Source organism: Asparagus officinalis, chromosome 8, assembly GCF_001876935.1.
Source record: "Asparagus officinalis chromosome 8, Aspof.V1, whole genome shotgun sequence".
NCBI lineage: Eukaryota > Viridiplantae > Streptophyta > Magnoliopsida > Asparagales > Asparagaceae > Asparagus > Asparagus officinalis.
In genome coordinates, this window is record NC_033801.1 from 122235305 (window position 1) to 122245465 (window position 10161).

At 34.2% G+C, this 10161-nt stretch overlaps 1 protein-coding gene and 1 non-coding gene across 3 annotated transcripts; one reads left to right on the forward strand and one right to left on the reverse strand.

Annotated features, from left to right (window-relative positions):
• Nucleotides 1389–1460, reverse strand: TRNAP-CGG. The gene has a single exon. It is a non-coding gene; the product is annotated as a tRNA-Pro (tRNA).
• On the forward strand, nt 1547–8201 carry LOC109819696 (zinc finger matrin-type protein 2). Of its 2 annotated transcripts, none has more exons than XM_020385516.1 (11): nt 1547–1662; nt 1863–1953; nt 2036–2113; nt 2216–2246; nt 2336–2418; nt 3822–3854; nt 4920–4998; nt 5090–5142; nt 6483–6543; nt 6777–6859; nt 7739–7831. In XM_020385516.1, exons 2-11 carry the CDS (start codon nt 1933–1935, stop codon nt 7829–7831), a joined length of 615 nt encoding a protein of 204 aa, XP_020241105.1. In that variant the 5' UTR covers nt 1547–1662; nt 1863–1932. The 2 variants fall into 2 exon arrangements, with proteins under 2 accessions (XP_020241105.1, XP_020241103.1); XM_020385514.1 differs by having other exon boundaries at nt 1550–1662; nt 1886–1953; nt 7739–8201.

The following is a 10161-nucleotide window of genomic DNA, read 5'->3' on the forward strand; positions in this document are numbered from 1 at the left end:
ACTTTCAGCTAATGTTATTGGAACTAGCTAACCTATGTGACATCTTATATCTCACTTGTTTACTCTAATAAATGTTGTGAACTTTGTCAATTTACTTACTATAATGTGCTTTAGTCCATGTTTGCTTGCCATTCTATGTTTGGTAAGAAAAAATGAAAGGTGAAAAGGAATAGATTCAAGCGGAAATTTCGCCTGTGTTATTCTCATTTGTTTGTGAAAGAAAGCCTACCTCAAAATTGTATGCCTACCTCAAATTCATCCCCATTCAAAGAAAGCCGACAGAACATGAATCTGGGACTATTGAGTAGGGAGTCTATCTAATTCACTTTGTGAATTTACTTACAATTACGCGCCTTATTATTTTTTTTCTCTCAGTCATTTGTCAACAACCGCGATGGATTTGAATCTAGAACTATTGAATAGAAAGCATACCCACCCAATCATCTCCTCTCTCTGATCCTTCCATGTTCATAATTAAGATGTGTTCATAATCAAATAAATTCCTCACAAAAAAAGAAGCATATAAACTTGTATTTTTTTTCAAATGGCCATCAAAGGTTAAGAAAGAAAGTAGCATGTGAAAGTCCTTTCTTCGTCTCCTAATAAGGGCCTGTTCGTTTGTTTTCTAAAAACCAAGAAATGGAAATGGAAATGGTGAAAATCTCAAAACTCACCATTTCCTCCATTTCCATCCCTAAAACTCACCCACAACATCCAATAAAATATTATTTCCATCCAACAACTCATCCACATCATCTAATAAAATATGATTTTCATCTAACCACTCATCCATCACATCTAATAAAATATTATTTTCATCTAACAACTCATCCATCACATCTAATAAAATATTATTTTCATCCAAACATCACTCAACTCATCTCTTCTCATCATTTCAAATCACTCACATCATCCAATAAAATATTATAACAATTCACCTCATCTCATTAACATTTCATTTCTTCATTTTCATCCCAAAAAGTTATGAAAACACTTTTCTTAATCTTTCTTCACATCACCCAATAATACAATGACAACTCATCTCATCTCATTTCATTTCTTATTTTTAAGAATGAACCGAACAAAAGAAAACAAGAAACTACAGGAAATAGATTTCTTATAATTCATTTCCTTATTTTTTTTGGCCAACCGAACACTCCAAAACTAGTTTTCTTAAAAAATCACAAACATCATCCAATAATAAGGTGACAACTAACATCATTTCAATTTCATTTCTTTGATTTCCTTCTTTTTTAGCCAACCAAACACTCCAAAAACAATTCTTCATTTTAATAGCTTTGATTTCCCTCTTTTTTTTAGGCAAACGAACAGGCCCTAAAAGTAAAACTATGAATGCAATGTAAAAGTTTGGAACAAGAGTCGAAAAAGGGGTGTTGCGAGAATCGAACTCGCGACCTCTCGCACCCGAAGCGAGAATCATACCACTAGACCAAACACCCTATTTCCTTAGGGCTTGCAAATACGATTTATTTATATACCAATTTAAATTTATTTCTACCCCACAAACAAGTCTTCAGTTTTTTTTTGACCCCTCTGGCCGATCTCTCTCAACTTTCAAAAACCCTAATAATTCCTCGAAATTTTCTCACCCGCTCTGGACTTGAAACATCCTCGAATAGAACAAAAGCGTTCTCAACCTCAGTAAGTTTCGATTACTTTCACAAATTTCTCGCTCTCCATTCTTTACAAAAACCTAACGGATACAATCACATCCTCGATCCCCTCGATTTGTATCCAATCACGGAAAAAGTTTATTTCTCCTAATTAAATCCCTTTTCCATCAAATTAACCTTTTTCGGTTCGTTTGCTGACGGTATACTGTAAATTATTTGTAAAATTAGGTTTTTTTCCCCTCTCCTTTCAGTTATCTGATTGTTATTGTTAAGAGGAAAGCGCGGTAAGCAAATTTCGATGTCTCATTCAGGGAGCAAAGTGAGTTTTTCCCCCCTTCTCTATTTTGGCTTCTAGTTCTTTTATATTTCGTACTTATATGGTAAGTATTTTTGTTGTCTAGACAGTTGGGGTTGATAACACTTCCAGAAGAAAATGGAACAAGGAAGAGTTTTTGGAGAGAGCTCGCGAAAGGGAGCAGGTTTACTCGAAACCCAAAAACTGAAAGGGGAGAAAAAAGAGAAAATTTATGCATTTTGGATTGTTTGTAACGATTATGTATTTTTTTTTTCGTCCTTGGTAGGAGGAGGAAGAAGACCGATTCTCGTCCAAAGGTTAGTAGTGTAGACACTATGCTAATAGGATTTATCTCAATGGGATCTGATCATGCTGTTTCTTTTCATTTGGTTTTCTTACTTCTCAGCAAAAGCTCCGCCTGTCCAAAGAAAACCCTTGAAACACAGAGATTATGAGGTCGACCTTGAATCAAGGTTGGGAAAGACCCAGGTATGATGCATTATATTATGGTAGATGTCACTCTTAATCTTGAGCCGTTGGAAGTTCTACCCACTGCTGTCATATTACTAAATGTATTACTAAGATACAAGCACACCAACTTTGTGCTACTAAAGGTTGATGTGCATCTGGCTTACTGCTTGGGATGTTGAGCGCATGATACTTTAATTAAATTATCGCATGAAGTATTGATGTTACTTTGCTAGTCAGAGATTAGAGTGCGTTAATGTGTTTTATGTTGTGCTGAGTTTCACATTATACAGTTGTTATTCTTTTATTTGCTTCAATTATTATGTAACCATCTGTTTTATCTTTTTTTCTCGAAAGAAGTTTATCAATAGTATCATAGTAGAGACTTCATTGTGATATCTGTTCTAAAGTATTTTTGAATAGCGGAATTGTTTGCTGTAGAAATCCTTCAAAATCCATGAATTTCCTTAATTAGTAAGTCCTTTTGGGCTGTAGTATGAGGACCTTGCTTTTGACAATTATAAATGCAGGCATTGATACTCATGTAAGCATGTGTCTTGTCAACTTATGTCAGTTTGCTCTTAAGTCATAGTTTGTTTTGAACTAGCAAATGTAAAGTTCGACACTTCCAATGTTCCTTGATGAGGCTCATCACACCTAGATCTACTGTAGATAAGTCTCTTCTAGTTGGGAAAGAAAGTGTGTTTTTAACTTGGTCCATCAAATTCAACCATCTTACAAATTTCATGATGGACCAACTTCTTTCTTGAGGCGTTGTTATCTTGGTGAGGTACATACCAGTCTGTTTCCCTTACGTCCTGAATTCATATTTTCTGGTTGACATTTTGGCCAGTAAATGGTTCACTCTTAAATGATATAGCTGATCCTTATGTGTCTAAGTGGATCTTAAATTATAAAAATGAAAAAAGAATATTGATCCTAATAAATATTAATTTCAATATATATAATTGTGTCTCCGTACCGTACCTCTTATAAATTGGCCGTGTGTCTTACCATATCTGTTCCCGTTTGCATGAAATATAGGCTTTACAATGTCATATTTCGCTCATGTTGCATTCCAATGTTTTTCTACTGTACTGTTTTGAAATGGTCAAAGACTACAGTGAGCTATTAAATACAAAAAGAAAAACTTATAATTCCTAGGCATGTGCCAACTTGGTATAGAAATTGCATAATTTTGGAATCAATATTGAAGTATAATTTCAAACAATCATCTATATGTTTTTAGTAGGATGCGTATGATTTCAAACAAGCATCTATATGTTTTTATCATGTACAGTGACCAAATTTGCGACTATTGTGTTGATAATGATATATGTGCATCTTCAGCAGTAGTTACTGGCTTGATTATGATTTTGTATTGCTCAAGATTGTGTTTGAACTAATCCTGTCTACTTTGGCAGGTGGTCACTCCGATTGCACCCTTAAGCCAACAGGTACGTGTTCTTGACATGTTTAGGAGTATACACCTGTTTATTCGATTAATTATCATGTTATCGCTTAGCATATAATAAAGGACAATAATCTTCCTGAATTGTTCTTCAAATATTTTATTCAACTACCTGTTGTTACCACAATTTATTGGGTTAAACATTTTAAAATATATTCTCGAATGAAGTTTGTAATTCATTAACTTTCAAAGGTGTTTTAGTTTTAACTATGTTGCAAATGGATTGCGAGTCATTTCCAAACTAATCTGTTCTCCAGAGGCAAGCGGATGGAATAAAATTTGATATACACTGTTTTCTTACATTATTCGAGTGAAGTATATTGAATTGGTTAAACAAATAGCATAATATGTATGAAGACATTTATTGATTAATTAAAGCACCAGTGTGGTTCAGTTGGAAAGTTGATTAATTTCATGTTCTACAACAAGAAATTGTACATTTACTTTGCGTACTCACACTTTTCCATACATATCAAACTTCACTTAAATTTGAATGGTGGCATTGTAGTATGTATGGTATTTCTACTTCATTCTAGTATTCACCAGGTGGATCTTCTATCTAAATACAAAATGAATCTGATATGGAATCCAAAGACAAGCAGTTTAATGTGTACTACTTTTTACACTACCACAATGAACTCATTAAAATGAAACCTAAAGAAGATGCAAAATTGTTGAAATAAATACCAAAATTTATACATAGACTTTCATTGACTAACTGAAACAACCGTTGCAACATCTAGACTCTAATGATGCAGTTTGAATGTTTCATTATTTTGTTACTTTGCTATTTTTATTCATTTTATTTGGACAACGGGCTTTATACCTATCAATATTAGCTAAATTTGTAAAGAAGCTCGAGAACTAGCACCAGTAACCTTGCCAAGAACTGTAAGCATCTGTTTATTTATCTCATAATAGATATACTACACTTTCGGTATTCACCAAGTCAATCTTCTATATTCAGAGTTGTAAGCATCTGTATATTTATCCCATAATAGATATGTTATTTCACTTTCGGTATTCACCGATTGGATCTTCTGTACTGCAGGCCGGATATTATTGTTCAGTTTGTGAGTGCGTGGTAAAGGATTCTGCTAACTATTTGGACCACATCAATGGAAAGAAACGTAGGTATTCTGGGAACTGTGTTTATGCTAATTATTTGTTTCTGCCTCTCATAAATAGTAAAGCTGATGTTTATGTTTTTGTAACGACCAGATCAAAGGGCTTTGGGTATGTCAATGCGGGTTGAACGAGCATCTCTTCAACAGGTAGTCTTTTCTGGATATTGCTTTATGAACAACGTTGTACCTATTAGCTATTATGATGACTAAATAATTTAACGATATGTTTTTAGGATGTCCTGTCACACACAACGTACACGAATTATTGAGATATGAAGCCTGACCCCCAGTCATTTTAGATTATACCACCCAAATCGAGGACTTGATCAAAGATCTAAGGCATATGATGTTCAAATATAAAATGAGTTACATAAAAAAAAATTCATTTCTGATATCTGTGCATTAGCTGGTTACAGAGCGATTCTTTTTCTGATCAAGTTGAGATGTCTTAGGTTATTAAAGCTGTTAAAGTAGTTGAATTTGGTTTGTGTGTCTTCTAGGGCCTTTTAAGGTGTATTGATGAGTACTGAGTTCAGTATAAACTTGACTATTCTTCTAAATTTCTAGCTGTGAACGATGCAAATGCCAAGACATTGTTATAAGATATGCTTTGATGTTTTAGAGCATAAGTAGTGTAGTATCTATGTTTTGATGTCATACACAGACGATTTTATGGGCATTTTAGATGTTTCAAATCACAATTACTGGCATATTCTCAATGTTGATGAGAATGCGTCCTTATTTTGTTGGTGCAAGCACGGACAGGTAGGTATGATGAGGGAGTCACATCTAGGCATGTCGTTGTTTTTGTGAAGGTATTACCAGCACTCATGGGTTTTGGTCTGTGGGTATATGAATACATCCAAGTACTCTTTGGATGTATAGCACATGTATCTTTAAATATAACCTGCTAAATTTCTGTAAGTTTGATTTTTAGAAACAATCTGATTCTGAGGTTCTGGGTCACTTGTCTATAAACTTTTGTTAATAAGTCGTACTTTCCACCAATTACACATTGAGGCCAGATTTAGTGGTAAGATGGGAGAGAGATTGGATTACGGAAAATCCCAAGTTCAGGACTTGGTTATGGCTCCTGTTTACCCAAAAAAAAGGATAGGGACACGAGATGGTTACATGACCTATAAATAAGCTTTGTATTTGCCAAATACCTCCCCTATATATGACTAAGAGTTCCATTTCAATTGTTTTACCCGAAAATTGGCAAAGCAATTGTTTGTTGTACGAGAGATCAGCTCTTGTGATTTATCAGCACGTTGTGGTATTTTGATGAAAAATCTGATTTTTTATGATTGTCATGCATACACTTGAAAGTCTCATCGCAGATGATTCTCAATGTAAATAACTGTCATTGTGAAGTAAATGTGTGTGCATCTTCAAATTTGTTAACCTTCACTTTTTATTTTATTAGTGATCATTGATAATTGGTTAATGTTATTAATGTAATAAATCTAATGATCTATTCATAGGTCCAAGAACGATTTGAGAGTCTGAAGAAGCGAAAAGATACAGGAAGCTTTACAGAGCAAGGTAAATGAATCAAAGGACATCTTAGCTTGCTAGTGTTGTAAAGGGTTTTTTGTCGTCTTATTTCTTGCTTCTTGATAATATTTTAATGCTTCCTAACATATAAGGCTAACGTTGTATACAATATGCCAAACTCATTCGTATACAAATGGGAGCACTTACGGGAATGATATGGACTTCAAATGGCCTTTGATGTGCCTATGTAATAATTTGATAGTTTTCCCTTTGGCTTTCAGATTTTGATGAGAGGATACTGAAGCAACAGCAAGAGGAGGAAGAGAGGAAGCGGCAACGACGAGAAAGAAAGAAGGAAAAGAAGGTTAGCATCTCTTTTTTCTGCTGCTGTATACAATTATATGGTTCGTACAGATTCTGCAATTACCTCTGCTGATTATAGTTCCCAAGCTCTTCTTATATTGTTGCTGCTGATAATGCAAAAGTCTTTAAAATTGCTTATACTGAAAGGGTTTGGTATTCCTCCCTGTGTAAGCCTAAATATTTGCTTATGCAAATGAGGTTTGTCATAAATCATAGCAAATGAGGTTTGTCATAAATCATAATCCTCTACTTCAAATGAAGTAGTAGCCTAAGATCAGGAACCAGGGTCATGTGTAGGCCTTGTTCATATGCTTATTTAATTGATATATTTTATCAGTGTTTGGACTGCTACAAAAGATATAAGAGCATAAGACTGCCCTGCTGCTTTATTTTCATGCTAGATTATTATCACAGAGGAGCTAAAATTGTAGATCTTCTATGATCTGAAGGTATGTGTACATAGAAATCAGGATATTATGAGACTGTGATGCTTCCCAAACAATAAAATTCAATCAAACATCTTTATCGTAGTTCACCTCTTTATATTTTGATTAGCTTCAGATGTCGAACAAATTGGAAAAGTCAGCAATATATTTTTCCCCTTTTAAATTTTAGTTGTACGCTATTAATGGGATTAAATTTAGATAGCAGACAGAAATTCCAACTTGTAAAGCTGTGCTCTGGAAACGTAGAAGGAAAACACGACTTTTTTCTTTTACTCGGTAGCTGAAGTTTCAAGAAAATTTCTAGGAATATTCTTGATGCCTCGCATTGCTCAGCTTAGTTCCTCCATTTCTGCTTGGTTTTTTTTTAAATAATCAAGTAGTCTAAATCAGACGCGTCTTTATTTTGGTTTCTAACAAGCTGATTCTGACCTCAGAAAGGGAAGGCTTTGGAAGATGAACCAGAGATCGATGCAGATGTTGCGGCCATGATGGGCTTTGGAGGCTTCGGTTCTTCTTCGAAGAAATGAGATGGCTGCAAGATTCTTCACAACTTTGATCTTCCATTGCACACCCAGGGGATGTATAGAGAGCATCAACACTCTTTGACTAGTCTGGCTTTTTACACATTTAGTGGAAATCAAAGGTCAGAAGGGATTGCGGGAGTCAGCATAAATCACGTCAGATCTTAGTTTCTTTGTATTGTGAACGCCGTTCTATTCGGGGATCATGTTTTATTGCTGAAAGAGAATGTTGTTTCAATATTTTGGTTTATCATCTTGTACCAAAGCAAATCAAATGAACTGTAATGTGCTTAGACGTTCTAATACCTTACGAAGTCGCTTCTTAAACATTCTATTGTTCATGTGACATATAAATTAGGATTTTTAACTATTAGTATAAAAATGATTAGATCACAACTTCAATTGTTTTTTTTTATTTTTTATTTTTTGTGATGTTGTACTAGAGTTTGCAAGTTCAAAATGCGTGTAAAAATAGTATTTGTGGTTTCCCCACTGCGTTTTGGCTGATAAAATATGGAGAAAAAGAATTTGAATTGAAAGCATCAATTGTTGTAGGACAAATTGACTTGTAACCTCAATTCGAGTAAAATCTTCCGCATGGAACAATGTGACTAACCTCAATTTGAGTAAAACCTTCCGCAAGAACAAAAGGGAGGCCGCATTCAATCGCTTTGAGCTTGGAATTTAAAGGATCCTAGCAATGCCCTAGCAAGTCGAGACAGAGCAAACAGGATCACACCAGAAGAAATTTTCTTTTAAAATAAATACATTAAGTGGGTCAAAATTTTTTTTTTAAATCCGGTTCCTAAACAGTCGGGGTTGTCAACCCCGACTATTTAGGAGGTTGCTAAACCCCAATTACAAATCTAAATCCTAACATTCTATGCACTAAATAGTCGGGGTTGGCAACCCCGACTATTTAGCAACCGGAGTAAAAAAATAGGCCGCTTTTTGTAAAAAAAAACTCAAGGGGGTCGATTTAAAAAAAAAAAAATGTGAATGGGTTTGTTTAGAAAATTCCTTCGATCACACCATCGTTGTTCAAATTAATGATGCTCAAATTCCTACCTTAATGGGTTCTTATTGTTAATCTGAACAAAAATCCTATAATTCTATTGTGCACCCAATAATAACGTTGATACCGACCGAATTAGTTTTAACAGTTCCTAAGTAAAACGGTCCACGATCGAACAGTATCCAATTGGAGAATTATCAATTTAAAAATCATCTGCCTGCGATCCTCATGATCATATAATCTAATATCTACGTACCTAGCAACACTATCTACTTGGGAAATTATCGAGCATGAAACAGTTTAATTTCTAGCTAGGCTTCGTTCTTCTCTAATAAATCAGAGCAATTTGCCATTGCTCCAGTTCTAAAAAAAAAAAAAAAAATCAGACCCACCGCAGGTTCCAATTCCGGGCTAGGTTACTTATTTAAAGGAACCCAAAAAATCAGTGTTCCAATTTTGTAGTAAAAATGCCCTTTGTATCTTCCTTTTTTAAGAAATCAGATAACATGATAATGATCTTATAATATTATGTTATTAAACCTTGGGCCAATATGAAATTGTTATAATATTTAAACTAGAAAAGTTTTAAACTCAAGCAGTAGAATTTATTAATCTTTTATTATTGCATCAATCTAATCAGAACAATAATAAAGCCAACTTACAATCAAGCCCTTCTTATTAGTAACAATATTAGATTGGATGGTGTTATATTGGTGCAGACGCATTTATCCTCTCACCTGTTGGTTCAATTTCCTCCCTCCACTATATTTTGTCATGATTTTAAAATATTATGAAATAGAAACAAAGAGAGATTGAACGTCGAATAATACAAAGATAATGAGACGAGTCTAATAGACAGAATAGGAAGTGTAATCCAGGTTAAATCATGGAATTAGATTTATCACGCATATGGTGCTTTGGAAATTCATCAAATAACGCGTGAACTAAAAGATAACTTATGTCAACTAAAAAAAGATAACTTATCATCAATGAATAGAATGTTTGGTGGATGGTCCACTAAAGTTAACATAAGTTTCTATATACGTGAGAATAATGTGTATGCTTGGTACTAAGCGTAAATTTTATGCTTGGTAGTGAGGTGTCTTATTCTCATTCATTCATTCCAATTTCCAACCACGTACTCCCCAACCCATGTGAATGTGGGCCCCGATTTTAATGAGTGAAGGAGAATATGTCATCTTATTACTAAGCACTAAAACTTGTGCTTGTTACCAAGCATACTTATTTCTCTCTCTCTCTCTCTCTCTCTCTCTCTCTCTCTATATATATATATATATATATATATATATATATATATATA